A 21,205-nucleotide genomic window follows, 5' to 3' on the forward strand; every position below is an offset into this window, starting at 1 on the left:
AAAAAAGGGGGAGATCCCTGTCCAGATCACTCAGTTGATTAGAGAGTCATGATATGCCAAGGTTGAGGGTTTGATCCTTGGTCAGGGCACAGACAGGAATCAGCCAATGAATGCGTAAATAAGCAGAACAATGAATCAGTCTCTTTCTGCACCGCACCCCCCGACCCTTCCTCTTTCTCTCCCCCTTTCCTCCTCTCCCCTTTCTTCTCTCTCAAATTAATTTTTAAATTTTTAAAGGGAATGTAAACATTTGTTCTAACAAACTAGACTTTTTCCTTGAGTTTCAAATATGTAATCTCTGTTGTATGGCTTTTTTCCCTAGACCCTGTATTGGGCTATTTGATGAAAGGCCTGTGTGAAAAGCCTCTGGCTTCTGCTGCAGCCAAAGCCATTCATAACATTTGCTCTGTCTGCCGAGACCACATGGCTCAGCACTTTAATGGACTCCTGGAGATTGCCCGTTCCCTTGATTCCTTCATGTTGTCTCCAGAAGCTGCTGTGGGCTTGCTAAAAGGTATCTACTTAAGATATTAACCAGGAACTGTCTCTCTAAGCCACTTCTGGGAGTTATCTTACATCAGTCATGTCCCAGTTTTTCTGTTGCAATTTACTTAGTGATGGGTAAGGTAAGCTTTTCCTCTCAGAGGGGAGAGTGTTGATTATGTGCACATACGTTCTCAGAATCTTTTCAAACGGCTTACAGTATGTATAGTACTGACCGAGATTTTGGGTAGAGACAACACATTTGAACTAAACAGTTCCTTTTTGAGTTGGGGGAAGAACAAAAAGGGAGACCAAATAAGCATTGCCATACCAAAGAGGTGAGGTGAATGGAAATTTAAAGGTGGTGTGCCTGCATCAGTCCTGCAAGTTGGAATCCGAGGATGGTCCTGGTGTCTTCATGGTCTCTAACCATTGCTGATGAGCTTGCACTGAGTAATTGTCTGTCGGGGCAAACAGCTGGAGGGGTGATGAAGCTCAGAGTAATAGAACTAGAGAGGTTAAGGCTAAGGGGAAAAGACTCAGAAGTGACTTTAAGCATGATGGTTATTTTTAAATACTTGGAAGATTGTTATAAAAGAGTGAACAGATTTTCCATGAGTGATCAACTATTGACAATGTACTGGCTCTTAGAAAGAAAATGCATCTAACTAAACTTTCTGAAAACAGATTGAGGTGTCCCGTGAGTTAGCGAAACCCTTACATCTGGTAGTTGAGAGGGGTGGGAGTGTACCAAATAAAGTATTGGGTAACATGACCTGCGCGGCATCTGTCGAGGCCGTGTGGATGGCGAACAGTTAGCCTTGGCAAGACTGGATGACCTTTTATGTGGACTAACTCTGTCCTTGCTCACTTCTACCACAAGTTTTCTACCAGCCAGTGTAACTGCATTTTCCAAGACAGATTTTCTTTTTGTGTAGGGTTTTTGTTGTTTCCCTTTATAGGCATAGATAATTAGGCATTAAATCAGAGTCAGATATTCTTTGTAACTGCTACTATGGCAATTGTTGCCATCTGGTCATTTTCTAGTGAAATTTAACCTTGATGCTGAAGTGACGTCTTACCTGTAATAGAATGTGGCATCCCAGTTTTCAGTGGTATCTTCTGGACATAGAAAACTGTTTTCAATTACAGTCTTTTCTGTGGGAATGAATTAAAAGGAACAATTATATTTATGTTAGATTTTAACTTAAAATCTAGTTTTCAACACAAGTCCATATGTCCATGGCTAATAGGCTGTTAGGAAAAATCATTCCGTTTTTTAATTCACATTTGAAGATTTCTGGATTGATTACTGTTATTGTTAATGATATTTCAGGAGATGAGAGATAGTTGAGAGATTTGGGGCCTGGAAGGGACCTAGTCTAATACGTCATCCTTTGGCTTCGGGGAGTCGCTTCAGCAGTTGGTGGGGACTGTGAAGAAGAGGGGCGCCGAATGGGAAAGGTCTTGGCCTCCAGCCCCACTTTAACCTCTCTCGCTCTCGCTCTCGCTCTCGCTCTCTCTTTATCCTATCTTGGATTAGATTTCTAAGTTAAGGTTTTATTTGGGGAAAAAGTAAGGAGGGAGGCTTTTGCAGCTATTTAAAAAAATTTTAAAGGTAAGTTTAACTGTTACTTTTGTGTTCAAAGCAATAATTTTATAGATAAAGAAACTGATGCCCAGAGAGAATGCTTTAAACCCAGTTTATAGATTCTGTTATGGTAGAACTAGAATTAACTCTGTAATTTCAGCTCATTCTTTCAAAAACAAATTAACATTTGTATTTCTCCGGCTTCTGGAGATAAGAATTGCCTACAGTACTTATCAAAAATAAAGTCTCTCCCTGACCCACTAAATCAGAATCTCCGGGAAGTTTGAGAACCATCGTACTGTACTATATAAAAATAGCTTTGGCATTGGCTTTGTGGAGCTTTCAAGTCTTCGAAAAATTGGAAGGGGAGATATATTTAACCGTCTTTAAACCAGTAGGCTACTGTAAAGAAAAGTCAACCATCAATAACAAAGCGCTGCAATTTAAAAAATAGTGCTGATCTGTTTGAAAGAATGGGACCACGGCCTTTTTGGTTAACCACGTGATGTAGACCAAATGAATTACCTGACTTCAGATTTTCTTTTCTTCACGTGTATCTTCCTTCAACTTGTAGGAACAGCACTTGTCCTGGCCAGACTACCATTGGATAAAATTACTGAATGTCTTAGTGAGCTGTGTTCTGTTCAGGTCCTGGCATTAAAAAAGGTGAGTTCAGTGACGTAAGGGGGTAGGACACATTAAGATGTTTATGTGTTAGAAAGGGAAAGACAGAATTATTTATTTACGTTTGATCTTTTATCTACCCATAAAATCCGAGAGAACGAGCTGAAAAATTATTGAAATTAATATGTCTGCCAAAGTAGCTGTACACACAGAATAAGTATAAAAATCAATAGATTTTACTATATCAGTGATATCATTTAGAACATATAATAATGGGGAAAATACCATTCAGGTTAACAAGTTTCCTTGAAGTAAGGGTGGCAGTTCTTCTCAAATTACATCTACAGTGCAGTAACAGTGACCATGCCAGTAGTGTTTTTAGGAAAACACGACAGAATAATTCTAAAGTTTCTCTCTGGTGATAATGCTGATGGAAGTATGTGAGAAATTTTAGGAAAGAAGCACAAGGGGCAACCTGCCTTCTCTTTAACATGCAAAGCTCTACTGGAAGAGGAATATAATTAGATTATATAATACATAATATATGTAAGCTTTATTTTGATATGTAATTTATATTAAATTATAATGTCTCAGTCATAATGTATGAAATCTTTATTTTTGTATATAATTTACATTAAATTATATAATGTCTCAATCATAATAAAAGTACATGGAAAAAAACTAAATGATATTTTCCATTCCACAATGATTATATATTAAAATGTTAGTAATATGTAGTCTTGGCCAGAATGCAGTGAGGAGGATTGAAGTAGTTTGAAAATATGAATTAAAAGTTTGCGCCATTTGAGTAACTTTCAAGAAATAAACAGATTGAGACAGGTTGGTGTGTAAGGTTCTGTGTTGCAGTGTTTGCTGTAGGTTCGCGTCTGTAATGACTGGGTGTTGACATCTGTCTCTTCAGCTGTTGTCTCAGGAGCCCAGCAATGGCATATCCTCAGATCCCACTGTGTTCTTAGATCGTCTTGCAGTAATATTTAGGTAAGAAGAGGGGCTCCAGATGCCTGCCTTGGGTTAAAAGCACAAGTGAGACCCTTATGTATTAAAGCAAGTGTTCTGTTCCCTCAAACTTCCAACTATCTCCTGTAACCAAACTTCCAACTATCTCCTGTAATCTCCTGTGTCTGGAAACTTAATTAAGACCATTGCCTGAAGTCTTGGGGCAAAGGCAAGTTCTAAGAGCTTGTTCTTGGTAGACCTTTGTCAAAAGATCCTTTAAAATATAATTAAGTTTACATGCATCAGAGTCACCTGTATGGCTTATTGAAACACAGATAGCTGGGTCCCCTCCCCAGATGATCTGATTAATTGGATCTTGGGTAGGACCCAAGAATTTACATTTTTAATAAATTCCCTGATGCTGCTGCTGCTTGCTATTCAGGGACAACACAGTTTCAGACACATTGTGTACTGTAATGGGTACAAGGCAATAATGAAATCTCTTCAGTTACCAGGTGAAATTAATCCTTCGACATCAAAAGGAACCTAATGATTAAACAAGCATTTTAACCCTGATCCGTTGTGGCTTGGTTGGTCAGGCATCATACTGCAAAGTGAAAGGTCATGGGTTCAATTTCTAGTCAAGGCACATTGCCTGGGTTGCGGGTTTGGTTCCCGGTCAGAGTGTACGGAAAACAACCCATTAGTGTTTCTCTCTCTCTCTTTCTCCCTCCCTTCTCTCTTAAAATAAATGAAATCTCCCTGGCAGGTGTGACTCAGTTGACTGAGTGTCAGCCTATGAACTGAAGGGTCACCAGTTGCATTCCAAGTCAGGGCAAATGCCTGGTTCTTGATCCAAGTCCCCAGTTAGGGGTGCGTGAGAAACAACTGATTGATCTTCCGATGTGTGTATCTCTCACACATCAATGTTTCTTTCCCTCTTTTTCTCCCTCCCTTCCCTTCTCTAAAAGTAAATAAATAAATAACTTTTAAGAAAAATAAATAAATATTTTTTTAAAAGGAAAAGCAGAGAACTTTTGGTCAAGGTGGAGGCACAGGTAAACATGGCTCACTTCCTCACACAACAACAGCAAAAATTATAACTAAACTACAAAACAACTATCACTCAAAACTGTCAAAAATAGAGCTATATGGAAGTCCCACAACCAAGGGATTAAAGAGGTTATATTGATTCAAACGGGTAGGAGGGTTGGATACACAGAACAGGCTAGTCCCACACCCACACTGTGATGGATAAAAATCAGGAAGGATATCTCAGGAGGGAGGAATCCTAGCTACATGCCAGACTACCCAGCCCTGGGTTCCAGTGCCAGGAATATAACTCCCCATAACTTCTAGCTGTAAAACCAGTGGGGATTGGGGCAGCAGAGGAAACTGCAGGATTCTCAGGCATGTCCTCACAAAGGGCCTGCACTGGAATTACACAGACTCATTCCCTTTGGGCTCTAGTGCTGGGGCAGCAGCTTGAAGGGCACCAGTGGCATACAGAGAGGAACTGAAGTGTTTTGCATCAGGTCAAGATCTGGGGGACAGCTTCCTCCTGGACAAAACTCGAGAGGCCAGGCAGGAGCCATTGCTCCTTTGCTGAGCCCTCCCCCACACAAAGCCACAGTACAGCGGTGCCATATCTGAGACTCCATTAACCTGTGCAAAAAGGTAAGCCCCACCCTAACAATTACCTAAGGGTCCACCTGATCCAACTTGTGGGCCCACCCAAGCAGTTGACTGTGGCTTTTCTATGTTAGGCCATCCTACTAAGACAGGGAGTCAGAGCACTCTATCTAATACATAGAAGCAAATACAGGGAGGCAGGCAAAATGAGGGGACAAAAAAATATGGTTCAAATGAAGAAACAGAACAAAACTCCAGAAAAAGAACTAAACAAAATGGAGGAAAGCAATCTATCAGATGCAGAGTTCAAAACACTGGTTATTTGGATACTCGCAGAATTCCACTGGGTACTTCAACAGCATAAAAATGATCCAGTCAGAAATGAGCATTATACTAATTGAAATAAAGAAAAATTTACAGGGAATTTAATAGTAAGTGGATGAAGCCAAGGGTTAAATCAATGATTTAGAACATCAGGAAGAAAATATTCAATCAGAGAGAGCAAGGGAAAAAAAAAGAATTGAAGCCCTTGGTTGGTGTGGCTCAGTGGATTGAGCGCCGGCCTGCGAATCAAAGGGTCACTGGTTCAATATCCATTTGGCACATGCCTGGGTTGTGGGCCAGGTCTCCAGTAGGGGGCACATGAGAGGCAACCACACATTGATGTTTCTCATTCTCCCTTACCCTCTATCTAAAAAGAAATAAATAAAATCTTTAGAAAAAAAAAGAATAAAACCAGAATAGGATAAGGTACCTTTGGGACAACTTCAAATGCACCAACATTCACATCGTAGGGGTGCCAGAAGGAGAAGAGAAAGCGCAAGAAATTGAAAACTTATTTGAAAAAATAATGAAAGAAAGCTTACTAATTTCACAAAGGAAATAGACACACAGATCCAGGAAGCACAGAGTCCCAAACTAGATGGACACAGAGAGGACCACACCAAGACACATCATAATTGAAATGGCAAAGGTTAAGGAGAGAGTCTTAAAAGCAAGAGAAAAGCAGATAGTTACCTACATTGGAGTTCCCATTAGACTTCTAGCTGATTTCTCAAAAGAAACTTAGCAGGCTGGAAGAAACTAATGAGAAGTATTCAAAGTGATGAAAAGTAAGGACCTACAACCTAGATTACTCTATCCAGCAAAATCATCATTTAGAATGGGAGGGTTGATAAAGCACTTCCCAGACAAGGTAAAGCTAATGGATTTTATCATCACCATACCATTATATGAAAGGTTACAGGCACTTAAGGAAAAAAAGATTAAAACTGTGAATGCTAAAATGGCAATAAATTCATAGGTATCAACAATTGAATCTAAAAACCAAGCTAAGGAAACAAGCCCAACAGCAACAGAATTACAAATACGGAGAACATTGGGATGGTGGCCAGTTGGGGAGGGGCCTGTGGGAGAATAGGGGAAAAGGTGCAGGGATTAAGAAGTACACATTGGTAGGTACAAAATAGACGGAGAGGTTAAAAACAGTATAGGAAATGGACATGAACTAAGTGGGAGGATGCTGTGTGGGAAAAGGGAGAAATGGGGACAACTAAAAGCACAATCAATAAAATATTTTTTAAAAGATTAACAGAGAAAAACAGCAGAAGAAAATAAAAGCATTTGACAATGTTCAAAGAGGGATACTTAACTGAGTTGCATAATTCATAGCTTGTGCAACCCATGAGTTTAACTGGAATATCAGAGTAATAGTTGCATAAAAGCTTCTGTGGAATAAGTTAAAATAGGCATCATTTTTAACTAATTAGTTTTCCTTTTTTTTATCCTCACCAAAGGACACTTTTTTCCCATTTATTTTAGAGAGAGAAGAAGGGAGAGATAAAAACATCAGTGCAGAATGGTAGCATCCATCAGTTGCCTCCCATATGTGTCCAGGCCAGGGGTCACATGCCCATGCCTGGACCAGGAACAAACCTGCAACCTAGGCATGTGCCCTGACTGGGAATTAAACCTGCAACCTTTCAGTTATGGGATGACACTCCAACCAACTGAGCCACACCAGCCAGGGCAGCTTATTAGTTTTTGTCAACAGCTGTCTTTATATGAGTCAGTGCAGTGCTTGTATAATAAGGAGAGAGCCCTGTTACATGCCATTCTGAAAGCTTATTACCAGTAACTCTTACTTCACAATAAATGAAAAAATCTGCAATAGATGGAATTGCCTAGATTTAAAGGAAAGTAAATTTTAATTACTGTTGAACATTTCCTAATTAAAGAATTTCTTTTCTTTAAAGACGTTGGTAGTTAATTATTCAGGTTTTTTTTCTGCTTCAAATTAGTGGATTCTAGAACTAGCCAAATAGTTGGATTTGACACATGGTGTGTGGACCTGTGTGTTTTATGTATCACTGGGTTCAGACTAGAATCAGGGGAAACATCTTTGGCAGACTAGATTTCCTGAAGCTTTTGACTTTTAATGCTGAGAATGGAGCAGTACTTTGTTTCTCTTGGTGGATTCAGACAGTCTGTATGTATTGTTTATCAAGTCGGAAGAGACTACATATTCAGGTTTATAAAGGGAAAAAATGAAAGTGATGGTTGTGATGTCCCACATCCTCAGCCCATGTATCCAGAGTTAGATTGAGTGTATGTGTTCTATTGGCAGTGGCTTGAAAGTGGCGATAAATGATGGGATGATTTAAAACCATTTGTGTTTGTTTAAATGGAATAGGAGGGAAAGGTTTTGAGTCTTACAAATAACCTTACTATCTGGTTTTTTGAATTTGGTGAGACTGAAACTAAGTAGAGTGACAGGGACAGGGCTCTGGGTCCTCAGTGAAATTGCTCTTCTTTCACTAATTTGGGCCATTGTCTTTCCACAGACACACCAATCCCATCGTGGAAAATGGACAGACTCATCCGTGCCAAAAAGTCATACAAGAAGTAAGTGTTAACAGATACCTGTGGAAAAAGACTTTCTTCCTCTCTCCTTACAGTGCTGTAACTAGAGTGAGAAGGTACTTTTTTCTAGGTTGAAAGGAAGATTTAATTTGTTGATATGGTTTAAATACCAATGAAAAGAGGAATGGACCCATCCAAATAAATAATTTTGATTTTAGATTTTTAAAAAATATTTTATTTATTTATTTTTAGAGAGGGGAAGGAAGGGAGAAAGAGGGGGAGAGAAACATCAATGTGTGAGATACATCAATCGATTGCCTCTCGCACGCCCTCAACTGGGGACTTGGCCTACAACCGAGGCATGTGCCCTCACTGGGAGTTGACCAGACATCCTCTTGCTTCGCAGGCTGGCACTCAGTCCACTGAACCACAGCAGCCGGGGCTTAGTTCTTTCTTTTTCTTTTTCTTTTTTCTTTTCTTTTCTTTTCTTTCTTTTCTTTTTTTTTTTTTTTTAGAAAACCTGCTGTAGGGAAATTTTGAAAGGCCAAAGATGTAGGAAGAGATTAACTGTGTGAATCCTAGAGGTGCTAGGAGGCCTGATTAATACTCTCCCCCCACACCCCACAAAGCCAGTTAACCTTCCTGACTTTAGTTTCCCATTGATAACATACTTCCTTTATGCATTTTTCACTGAGAATAATGTGTGAGGATTGAAATGCATATTTGAGGCATACTTTTCAGCCTACAGCCATACCACCCTGAACATGCCCAATCTCATCTGATCTCAGGAGCTAAGCAGTCAGTCCTAGTTAGCAACTTGGAGGGGAGAAGTGATTTTCAGACTATGGGGCAGGGGGCAAATATTCTTAAGTGTTCAGTGGTATCAAATAATGCTATTTCCTTTACTCTAGTCCTTTTGTTCAAGGTCTTCTACCTTCTTGAAACTGCCTTTAAACACTTTTCCTCTATAATTCATACTAATTCTTTCCATCCTAAATCAGGAAGTTCAAAGTTTAGGAAAATGTCTTTGTCTTTTAGTAAAGGTAGACATGCTCCCCTTGCAGTTCTAAAGAGTCATGGTGCTTCTCTTAAGAAGTGGTTGTGTTTCCATTATGGATAGTATTTTGAATCTCTGCACATATACACATTCCCACTGCCAGAATCAGGCCATGTGTGTTTCTATAAACAAAGCTTTACCAAGTAACTTGAAAGCCAAATCAGATGTTACCAACTTGGGAACTTTTTTTTTTTTCAGCTTTTAGTTCATTGTTTTCTTTCTTGTGGTCTTTCACTTTTAACTCAGATATGGCCAGTTTTATCTGAGACTCTAAATAAGCACCGGGCTGATAATCGGATTGTAGAGCGTTGTTGCAGATGCCTCCGCTTCGCTGTTCGCTGTGTAGGCAAAGGATCCGCGGCCCTGCTGCAGCCACTGGTCACACAGGTAAGTTCTCCATGAGAGGGAGAATGCAAAGTGTACAGAGTTTGAAATAGGAGCCTTTGGACAAAAACTGCTGATGAAGCCCTTTTGTATTTATTAAATACGAATGAAAAAATAATTTGAAAGAAACACATAATGTGTGTAGCAGGTATTTTGTCTTACAAGGGAAACAGCCTGTATAATCTATTTTGTGTGATGATAGTCTAAATAGGGATACATCCCAGTGTGAAATTAGGAAAAGAGAATGACTTTATGCTAAGTTCTAAATACCAGTGCTAAATATTTTTACATTAATTTTCTTTCTTAAAATATGGTGGATCAAACTTTATTATTTCTTGGCCCAAAGGGATTTTTTTTATCTTGACCATAGTTAGTTGTTCACATAAGTGTCTTGTCAAGATATAAATTTGACTCTTTTAATCACCAAGATTGATATGTAAGTGAGATGGTATGGTTAGCTGCATGATGTTCTCTAAGATTGTATCTAGAACTATATGAGACACCTATCACTGGTAAGTTAGTCCACCAAGTAATTGGTTTGTGTTAAAGTTAACCTCATAGCAGGGCCAGAACTGGATTGAGGCAAGTGAGCTGCCATGCATGCAGAATTGAAAGCAGCAAGGCCAAGTGCCAATCCTGCACTTGCAGGACTCTGAACAAGTGTCTTCTTAAGTTTTCCACCCCTGCTGTGAGGAAAACTGCTAGACTGCACCCACCCAACCCAAAGTGACTCTTCTCCACCTGGACAGGGTGGAGATTTTAAGTAGGTGCACATTCCCCTGGCTGTGAGTGCCGTCTTAAAATCTATTCTCCAGATGCTTCACTCTTAAGGAAGCACCTTCAGGCAGGGTCATCCTAGTACAGTGTTAGTTGACACTGTAAGACCTTGCCTCCTTAAATTGTAGATTTGATTAAAGTTTGTATGAGTATATATTTTAACAGAATTTTAACTATGAGTGATTTTCTGTATCCTGAGTACAGCAGCATATGTTTGTAATTTGGCTGTGTCTACTTGTGATTAAGGGTCCCTTTGGTGCAATGTGTTCTGGCTCCAATATAACTTGATTTAATGCCCCTTTGCTGTTAGAGGATATCTCATGACTTCAATACTTTTTTTTTATTCCTGCTAATTAAGTATGTGACTTAATAGTGTACGGAAGTCCCTCTTCCCTATACTCAACTCAATAGTGTAGGGAAGCACCCTACATAGGAAGTATATTCTAAAGTCAGTCCATTGACAAGGACTTCTGGCCAAAATGGGGACGTAGGTAAACACACTTCACTTCTGCACACAACTACAGAAAAAATTACAACTAAAGTACAAAACAAATAAGAGCCAGATTTGTCAGAAAATCGAGCCATATGGAAGTCCAACAATCAAGGATTTAAAGAAGCCACATTCATCCAGACAGGTAGGAGGGGCAGAGACGGAGGGGCAGAGAAGCACAGAAAGGTAGTGGAATGGGTAGTCCCACATTCACATGTAATAGATAAAAATTGGGAGGGATACCCTGGGAGCAAGCATCCCAGCCCCAGACCAGATCACCCAGCCCAGGGTCTCAGCAACAGAAAGATAAGTCCCCATGATTTCTGGCTACAAAAACCAGTGAGGGTTGGGGTGGAAGAAGAATTTTCAAGATTCTCAAGAGACTCCTCTTAAAGGGCCTGCAACGGACTTAAATCTCAAGCAGACCCACCCTCACTAGGATTCAGCATCAGGGCAACAGGTGGAAGGGTACAAGTGACATATAGAGAGAGAGGGAGAAAGTGAAGTGACTAGCAAGGGGACGAGTGATGGGGGGACAGCTTCCTCGGGCAATCTCCAGAGGCCAGGAAGCAGTATTGACCCCTCTCCAAGCCCTCCCCCACACAGAGCCACAAAGCAGTGAAACAGGTTGCCTTGCCCTGCCAACTACCTAACGCTCTGCTCACACAATTTACAGGTGCCTTAGCAGGCCACACTGCCAAGACAGGGGATCAAATCAGCTCTACCTAATACACTGAAACAAACACAGGGAGGCTGCCAAATTGAGGAGACAAGGAAGTATGGCTCAAATGGAAAGAACAGAACAGAACTCCAGGAAAAGAACTAAATGAAATGGAGATAAACAGCCTATCAGATGCAGAGTTCAAAACACTGGTTATCAGGATACTCAAAGAAATCATTGGGTACTGCAACAACAAAAAAAAAGAAGAAGAAGAAGAAGACCTAGGCAGAGATAAAGGTTGCATTAAGTGAAATAAAGAAAAATCCACAGGGGACCAACAGTGGAGGGGATAAAGCTGAGATTCAGGTCAACAATTTGGAACATAAGGAAGAAAACAGCATTCAATTAGAATGGCAAGAAGAAAAAAGAATCCCCCCAAAATTAGAATAGAATGAGGAGCTTCTGGGACATCTCCAAACTTACCAACATCTAAAACATAGGGATTCCAGAATGAGAAAAGGAAGAACAAGCAGTTGAAAATTTATTTGAAAAATTAATGAAAGAAAACTTAACTAATTTGGGGAAGGACATAGACATGCAAGTCTCTGGAGCGCAGAGTCCCAAACAAGTCAGACCCAAAGAGAGGTATACCAAGACACATCATAATTAAAATGCCTGAGGCTAAAAATAGAGAGAGAATCTTAAAAGCAGCAAGAGAAAAGCAGATGGTTACCTACAAAGGAATTTCCATAAGACTATAGGCTAATTTCTCAAAAGAAGCTTTGGAGGCTTCTTTTTGACAAGAAGTATTCAGAGTGATGAAAAGCAAGGACCTACAACCTAGATCACTCTATCCAGCAAAGCTGTCTTTTAGAATTGAAGGGCAGGTAAAGTGCTTCCCAGGCAAGGTAAAACTAAAGGATTTCATCATCACCAAGCCATTATTGTATGAAATCTTACAGGGACTTATTTAAGAAAAAGAAGATCAAAATTATGAATATTAAAATAGTGATGAAGCACAACTATCAACAAGTGAATCTAAAAAACATACTAAGCAAACAAGTAGAACAGGAACAGAATCATAGATATGGAGATCATTTGGAGGGTTATCAGCTGGGAGGGGAATGGGGGAGAATGGGGAAAAGGTGCAGGGATTAAGAAGTACAAATTGGGCCCTGGCTGGTGTAGCTCAGTGGATTGCGTTCGGGCTGAGAACCAAAGGGTTGCCAGTTTGATTCCCAGTCAGGGCACATGACTGGGTTGCAGGCCAGGTCCCCAGTGGGGGGCCATGTGAGAGGCAACCACACATTGATGTTTCTCGCCCTCTCTTTCTCCCTCCCTTCCACTCTTTTTAAATGAATAAATAAAATCTTTTTTTTTTTTTAAGTGCAAATTGGTGGGTACAAAATAGACAGAAGGATGTTAAGAACAGTATAGGAAATGGAGAAGCCAAAGAATTTATGTGCATGACCCATGAACTAAGGGAGGGGATTGCTGGAGGGAATAGGGGTACTGGGCAGAGGGGGGCAAAAGGGGAAAATTGGGACAATTATAATATAATAAAATACATTTAAAAAATAAAATTCTGAAAAAATTAAAGTAAATTCATGTGACAAAAATTAAGTCCCATAAATAAATAGAGCCAATAGATCTGTAGTTTGTAAATAAAGTTTTACTGAATGATTGCCATGCTTATTTATTTAAGTATTATCTCTTGGCCATTTTTGTGCTACAGTGGTAAAGTTGAGTAGTCAGAATGATTATATGACTGGCAAAGCCTAAAATATTTACTATCTGGCCCTTTAAGAAAAAGTTTGCCAATGCTTGACTTAAGTCATTATTCATTAAGTAGAGCGTGCGTGTGTGTGTGTGTGTGTGTGTGTGTGTGTGTGTGTATTTATTTATTTATTTATTTATTTTAAGGATACAACACTGAGATTCATAGTTCTCATCTCATGCTCATGCCATGGTATATGCTATAAGAGTCAGTTACTCTATCCTTCAGCCCCCACTAAGTTTATAGAGTTGACTTTATATTAGATTAATGCAAGTGTGTTGTGATGGCTTTTTTTTTTTTTTTAACTTTTATTAGTATGTATTTTATGCTGAATTTACTCCCAGGCCATAAGCTTTTACTTCTTCAGTTTCTTCTTAGGTAGCTTTCTCTTCTGTGCAACTTCTTCTGGTTTAGGAACAATCTGCTCTTTTTCATTTAGAATCATCTCAGTGTGGCAGGGAGAGCCCGTGTATGGGTTAACCCGCTCATGAGCTCTGTACGTTCTGTGCTGCAACTTGGGAGCTTTGTTCACCTGGATGTGTTCAGTGACCAGAGAATCTAGATCTAAACCCTTAAGTTCAGAGTTATCCTCTGCATTCTTAAGCATGTACAGCAAAAATTGAATACTCTTTTTGGGCACTGAACCTGTGTCCTGACCCACTGTTTGGCCTGGGCATGCCTACCAAGTCCACCATTGTAATGACAGAATGGCACACATTTTGTAATGACAAAATGTCCCTTTTAAAGGGACATCCTCCAGGTACTTGGTGGCTTTTTAATGGCCTTGACTGTACGTACCCTTGATGGCCTGGGCAGTTTCACAAGTGTTCTTAAAGTCATTACAAAGATTTGAGCCTCTTGATTTGCGTGATTTTGTGGGGTTTTCTGGATCAAGTGAAGAGCAAAGCATTTTCAGAGGTTACCTCTGGCCACTATTGGGAAGAGCATGATGGCATTTTAAATAGATGAATGTGTAGATGCCTCTTCATTTTTAGAGGATAGCAGGTAAAAGTCCCAAACAAATCATTTAGTTTAAATGTGTATATTATGTTAAAAATTTTGTTTCTTTTGAGACTGATACCTTGATTGGAAGCACTTGTTTTTTACTTAAAAGATTAAATGCAGGGTTTTAGGAGCGACTCAAAATTAAAACAGTGCTTTTACAGTCTCCAAGATGAGGTCATGTGGTATTTTTGTCGCTGCTATGGCTATAGTAATTTAAAAATGAGAGCAACCATTAGATGGTAGAAAATCTGAGTATACTATGCTATGGTTTTATAAATATTACACAATCCTTGGATAAAATCGTTCTTTAATGGCTGCCAGCTTGAAATATACAACTCTCTTACATTGTTTTGGGGAGATTAAAGGTCAAAGGCTTGAAATAAGTCTAAATAGAGTACATGAAAATTAATTGAAGAATTGAGCCTTGTTTTTAGAAGTGTTGACAACACGCTTTTCTCTGTTGTCTGAAAGAGAAGAGACCAGTCTGTCTCTGAATTTCTTCCCTTGGACAGCTTTCTAAGTTGATGCTTATTGAGGTGTAAAGAGTTGAACTGATTGCTGCTTCCCTTGGCAGATGGTGAATGTGTACCACATACATCAGCATTCCTGTTTCCTGTACCTCGGCAGCATCCTTGTGGATGAGTATGGCATGGAAGAGGGCTGTCGGCAGGGATTACTAGACATGCTCCAGGTAGTTTGCTTTTGGGAAGTATAGATGTGTTGGACTTGTAGGGCCTAAAGGCCTAGCAGTGTGTCTCTTACCATGTCTTTAATTCTGTTGCTGCTTTATCTTTGTACCCCAGGCATGTGGATTTCCTAACAACGGGGAGGTAGAAACTTCCTAGTTCTCTGGACAAGCCTGCTTGGGAGAAAGAGAGATTGACCACATAAATGTTATCATTGCTCCTTAATTTATGCTCTCCAGAAATAGGGATTTTCAGGGTGGGGAAGTGGACAGATAGATTTAAAATAAAGGATCTCTATAGAGCTCAAGCATGGTTGTATTTTTAAATTCTTGCCTGGAACAGCCAATGAACTAGTTTACTTAGCAGGGATGGTCTTCAGGTAAACAGCAGGCATTGGAAAAGCTTTCTGTTAATACAGCCTTTTCCTGCTCCTAGTCACGGTGGGGTGAGGGGGATGTGTTAGGTAGTTAAATTATGTATTAGGTAGTTCCTTTTTCCCCAGATGTCTTTTCCCTTTAGAACTTCTTTTTATTACTTCATGTATTACTATTAAGACTTCATCTTTCCCCCTAGTAGACTGACCATATCTAGGACGTAAGCACAGCCTTTATTCTCAGAAACTTTTAAAGCTTTGAAATAACATCTATCCACTTTCATCAACTAAAATCCATATTTTCAACTCTTTCGGAAATGTGGCTCTCATGTGTGAAAACTGTTAATGTCAACTGAGAAAGATTTCTGTCTTCCTTTCCTTGATCTTACTCTTGTCTTTTTTTGTCTGTGATTCCCCTCTTTGTTCCTGTGTATATGTTGTGATATTTAACAAGTCTGAATGCTGTGGCATTTATATACAAACATTTGTTTTAATATTACCTCTGTTTTTAGGCGCTGTGCTTCCCTACCTTCCAGCTACTAGAGCAGCAGAATGGGCTCCAGAATCACCCTGACACCGTGGATGACCTGTTCAGACTAGCCACCAGGTCAGTTCTTCCAAAGAGCATCTCTTTCTTTTATTGTCTGTCCAGTCACTTCTTAGTCTTGTCCCCTAACACTTGACTGTTTTCTTCTGTGTGAAATGAGGTAAGTGGAGTACGTAGATTAATGATTCATAACCCAGAGTTAAATTTTGAGCCAGAATATGCTCAGAAGTGAGGAGAAGGAGGAATTGGGTGGGAACAGGAAAAAGTAGCTCAGTTCCTGTCATGAAGGAGGAAACATGCACGTGACAATTCAAATGAGCTTGGTAAAAACATTTGACTAGGTCATCGCTAAAATCCCCTATAGTTTTAACTTTGTACGCTGCTCTAATGTCATGCTCCACCTTTTTCCTTGAGTAGCTTAGTGTCCTTTATGTATCTCAGGTTATTATATCTCAGGAAAAAAAAAATTAGGATTAAAAGGTGCCTTGGAAGTTACCTGGTGCTACACTTCCCAGCTCTGTCCCTAGCCTGCTACCTTACCCAGCACATAAATTCCTGTCAGCAGTACACTGACATTATTGCCAAACCCTTGCATTCCTTCTTAGTTCCTAGCTAAGGAATTTGAATCAAACCAGGTAGTGAACATAAAAACATTTTTTAAAAGTTATTAAATATATATTTAAAGAAACATTATTAAATACATATAATTGTACATGTAATATATTTTATCATTTACAAATGTAAAGTAGTATTGACTTGACTATTTCACCTTAGAATTGAACACTTTTTGTTAGTTTTTGGACAAGTTAGAAAATCTCCCCCCCACCCCCATATGGCACGGTGTATTGTCAACCTCCCAAGATGTGTTCCTTGAAAACTAATCCCTATAGATGTTCTCTGTACAGATGTACCTGGTGAAATATTCGGAAAAATATTGTGTCTTTTTCTTAGAGATTCTCCATGTACATTAAATGATCTGAGAAACCTTGTGGAAAACTGAGTGGAAAGTAATAGAGTTTCCATGCACCTCCTGCTTCCCCCACACCCACCACCTTCCTCACTGTCAGCATTCCTCACCAGGGTGGTTTATTTGTTAAGAACTGATGAGCCTACATTGACACTTTAACACCCCCAGTCTATAGTTTACATTGGGTTTTATTCCTGGTGGTGACCCTTCTGTGGGTTTGGACAAATGTATGATGACATGTAGCCGCCATTATAATATTGTACAGAATAGTTTCACCACCCTAAAAACCCCCGTGTTCCTCCTGTTCATCTCTTCCTCCCCCTCCAACCCCAGCAACCTCTGATCTTTTCTACTTTCTCCCTAGTTGTGCCTTCTACCGTGGCTGCTTTTTATAGCCTTTTCCTGTCATTTACACCTAGCTTGTCTTTCCATCCAGGTTTATTCAGCGTAGCCCAGTCACCTTGCTGAGGAGCCAGGTAGTTATCCCTATCTTACAGTGGGCCATTGCCTCCACTACCCTGGACCACCGGGATGCCAACTGTAGTGTCATGCGGTTCCTGCGAGACCTCATCCATACAGGAGTAGCCAACGATGTAAGTATGAATGTTGTACCATTTCTACTTCACAGCTTATTCTCTTTTCAGATCACTTCCTCATGTGCTTGGCTGTTTCTGCCTCCTTATTTGATCTGTATTGGTTAGGCCTATATCAGAGTGGACCAGTCACTAACCTACAGTGGTTCACAAAGTTTGCAAAGGTAGATTTGGCTACATGTGGAGTAGAATTGAAGGGAAGGGACAGCAGTGAAGAAGTAAGCAAGTATGTGAACACGCTAATCATTATTGAGAAGTCTGGTAGTAAAAGGAGAGAGAAAAAGAAGAAAACTAGAAGCTAAAGACCATTAGAAGTGAAAGGCAGTTTTTTTTAAGTTATTTTTTTCAAGATGTTAGAAATATATTTATATTCAAGGACTATAGGAAGAAAAAATATTTTTGATACAAAAATTATCTGGTAGAAGTCTTCAATTCTTATTTCAGTTGGTTTTAAAAAGGAAATAAGCATACTTTGTTATTTTTCACAGAAAAAAAGATTTTTAAAATTGTTGCACTTAATCTTTTTTTACTTTAAAAAATAATTTATTCTTATATTCTAAAGAGAGGGGAAGGGAGGGTGAGAGAGAGGGAGAGAAACATCAGTGTGAGAGAGAAACATCTATCAGTTGTCTCTTGTGCATGTTCCAACTGGGAACTGAACCTACAACCCAGGCATATGCCCTGATGGGGAATTAAAGCTGAACCCAATCTTTCAATATGCAGGACAACACCCAGCCAACTGAGCCACACCAGCCAGGATGCTACCCTTAATCTTTAACCATTGTGTCTCTTCTGCCTTCTATTCATGAAAAACCTAAGAGATAATCTCAGCTGAAACTTAGGCCCATTTCCTTGATACTAAACTCAGTTATTTTCTTCCTGATGACAAAATATGTAGTATACTTTGTGAATCTACCTGCTGTATAATATATGTACTTTCTTCCCCTGGAGAGAGAAATTGCTAGACCAGAGATTTCCAGCCTTTTTCATTTCATCACACATATAAACTAATTACTAAAATTTTGTGGCACACACACAAAACATATATTTTTTGCCAGTATGACAAAAAAAAAGTAAGTATGATTTTCATTTGTTCACACTATTGAACAAATAGGGGGGCTATTGTTGTATTGGCTGTTGTCAATTTTTTTTTATTGATTATGCTATCACAGTTGTCCCCATTTTTCCCCCTTTACCCTCCTCCATCCAGTACTCCCCACTCCCTCCAGCAATCCCCCATGCTTTATTTATGTCCATGGGTCATGCTTATTAGTTCTTTGGCAGCTCCATTTCCTGTACAGTTCTTAAAATCCCCCCACCTGTTCTGTACCTACCAAATTGTAATTTTTAATCCCTTTACCTTTTCCCCTTTCCCCCAGATGCCCCTCCCAACTGGCCACCATCCCAATGTTGTCCATATCTATGATTCTGTTTCTGTTCTGCTTATTTGCTTAGTTTGTTTTTTAGAGTTGATTGTTGATTGTTATGTATTTATGGCTATTTTTAATGTCCATAGTTATAATCATCTTTTTCTTAAAGTTAGACCCTGTAACATTTCATATAATAATGGTGTGGTGATGATGAAATCCTATAGCTTTACCTTATCTGGGAAGCACTGTATCTGCCCTTTGATTCTAAAGGAAGTTTTGCTGGTTATACTAACCTAGGTTGTAGGTCCTTGTTTTTCATCAGTTTGAATACTTCTTGCCAGTCCTTTCTAGCCTGCAAAGTTTCTTTTGAGAAATTAGCCTACAGTCTTATGGGAACACCTTTGTAGGTAACTATCTGCTTTTCTCTTGCTGCTTTTAAGATTCTCTCTTTAACCTTTGGCATTTAATTATGATGTGTCTTGGTGTGGTCCTCTCTGCATCCATCTTGTTTGGGACTTTGTGCTTCCTGGACTTATATGTGTATTTCCTTCACTAAATTAAGGAAGTTTTCTTTTATTATTATTTTTTTCAAATAGGTTTTCAATTTCTTGCTCTTTCTCTTCTTCTGTCACCCCTATGCTGCAAATATAGAACGTTTGAAGTTGTCCCAGAGGCTCCTTACACTATCTGCAATTTTTTGAATTCCCTTTTCTTCTTGCTGTACTGATTGGATATCTTCCTTATGTTCTTTTCCTTATGTTCCAAATTATTGATTTGATTCCTGGCTTCATCCACTCTACTGTTGATTCCCAGTCAATTGTTCTTTATTTCAATGAGTATATCCTTCATTTCTGCCTGCGTCTCTTTTATGCTGTTCAAGTACCCATTGAGTTCCTTAAGCATCCTTATAACCAGTGTTTTGAACTCTGCATCTGATAGATTGCTTATCTCCATTTTGTTTAGTTCTTTTTTCTAGAGTTTTGTCTTATTCTTTCATTTGGGCCATGTTTCTTTGTCCCCTCATTTTTGGCAGCCTTCCTGTGTTTGTTTCTATGTACAGGAGGAGCTGCTTTAACTCCATGTCTTGGTAGCATGGCCTAAAGTATAAAGTAGCAGGTGTCCTGTAGGGTCCAGTGACACAGCCTCCCCTGTCACCCAAGCTGGGTACTTGAGGTGCGCCCTCCATGTGGCCTGAGGACACCTTCCTCTTGTAGATGAATCTTGATTGCTGTCAGCAGGTCAATGGGAGAGATTTGCCCAGTCCAGGTGTTGGTAGGACTGGCTGTGACCCTTGGCCAGCAACCGCCTCCCTCCATTGCTTGTGGAGGTGGTTGGGTGCTGCTCTGAGGTGGTCTGTAACTATCCATTGGGTATGAAGGCTCTGGGGTTTCCCAGGTGGTACAGGGAAGCCAAGGTCAGCCTTCACCTGTGTTCTGTCTGGGGCCCCTTGGCATAAGCTGTGAAGTCATCTGCAGGTGGCTGCTGCTAGTGCGGGGCCTGGGGACACTCAGTGAGAGGTACAGGTCTGGGCTCAGGTTGCTTGTGTGAGTGGATTTAGGAAGGTCTGAAGCCTGCGCCTGGCCCAGCCCTTCATATGGAAAAACCACTGTTACGAGAGTAGGAGGGTTGGTTGGGTGGGCCTGTAAGTTGGATGGGGTGGACCCTTAGGTAATTGTCAGAGTGAGGATTTCTGTGTGAGCCAGGTTGATTGAGCTCCAGATATGTGCCTCCACACCATGGCTCTGTGTGTGGGAGGGCTCCGAAGAGGTACAAGGGCCACTGTCTGCAGTTCTGTCTGGGGAGGAGGCTGTCCCTCAGCTCTCACCGTGATGCCAGGCCTTCAGTTCCTCCCTGTATGCCACTGGTTCCCTTCATGGTGCTGCCTGGGTGCTGGAACCCAGAGGAAGTGAGTCCATGTAAGTCCGTGTGCGGTATGAGGCCCTTTAAGAGGAGAGCACTGAGATTTCATGGTTACTTCTCTCATCCAGCCCCCACTGGTTTTTAAAGCCACAATTTATGGGGACTTATCTTTCTGGCACTGGGACACTGGGCTGAGTGGTCTGGTGTGGAGCTGGGATCCCTCACTCCTGAGATAGCCCTCTGTTTTACATCCACCACATTTGGATTTGGGACCAGCTAGTTCCTCAGTCTGCATCTCTGCATCTCCAACGCTCAGTCCCACCTACCTGTCTGGATGAATGCGGTTTCTTTAATTCCTTAGTTGTTGGACTTCCATACAGCTTGATTTTCTGACAGTTCCAAGTGATATTTGTTCTGTAGTTCATCTGTAATTTTGCTGTGGTTGTGCAAGGAGGTGAGCTGCGTTTACCTACACCTCCATCTTGACTGGAAGTCTTCATTTTTTTATT

At 40.2% G+C, this 21,205-nt stretch overlaps 1 protein-coding gene across 5 annotated transcripts in view; it reads left to right on the top strand.

Moving 5' to 3' along the window:
* The window catches only part of TNPO3 (transportin 3), a 92,388-nt gene that overhangs the window by 54,374 nt on the left and 16,809 nt on the right, over nt 1–21,205 (top strand). For all 5 annotated transcript variants that reach the window (XR_006787648.1, XM_045855658.1, XM_045855660.1 and 2 more), the window contains 8 exons: nt 323–514; nt 2,649–2,740; nt 3,621–3,697; nt 8,131–8,191; nt 9,453–9,593; nt 14,875–14,991; nt 15,872–15,966; nt 17,310–17,466. Coding sequence is in view for 4 of the 5 variants with exons in the window: in XM_045855658.1 (XP_045711614.1) it covers nt 323–514; nt 2,649–2,740; nt 3,621–3,697; nt 8,131–8,191; nt 9,453–9,593; nt 14,875–14,991; nt 15,872–15,966; nt 17,310–17,466 (932 nt within the window). In the remaining variant the exon portion in view is untranslated. The remainder of the gene's footprint in view (nt 1–322; nt 515–2,648; nt 2,741–3,620; nt 3,698–8,130; nt 8,192–9,452; nt 9,594–14,874; nt 14,992–15,871; nt 15,967–17,309; nt 17,467–21,205) is intronic.

The sequence above is a fragment of the Phyllostomus hastatus genome, unplaced genomic scaffold (genome assembly GCF_019186645.2).
Source record: "Phyllostomus hastatus isolate PE091 unplaced genomic scaffold, TTU_PhHast_1.1 phas_scaffold_114, whole genome shotgun sequence".
Taxonomy (NCBI): domain Eukaryota; kingdom Metazoa; phylum Chordata; class Mammalia; order Chiroptera; family Phyllostomidae; genus Phyllostomus; species Phyllostomus hastatus.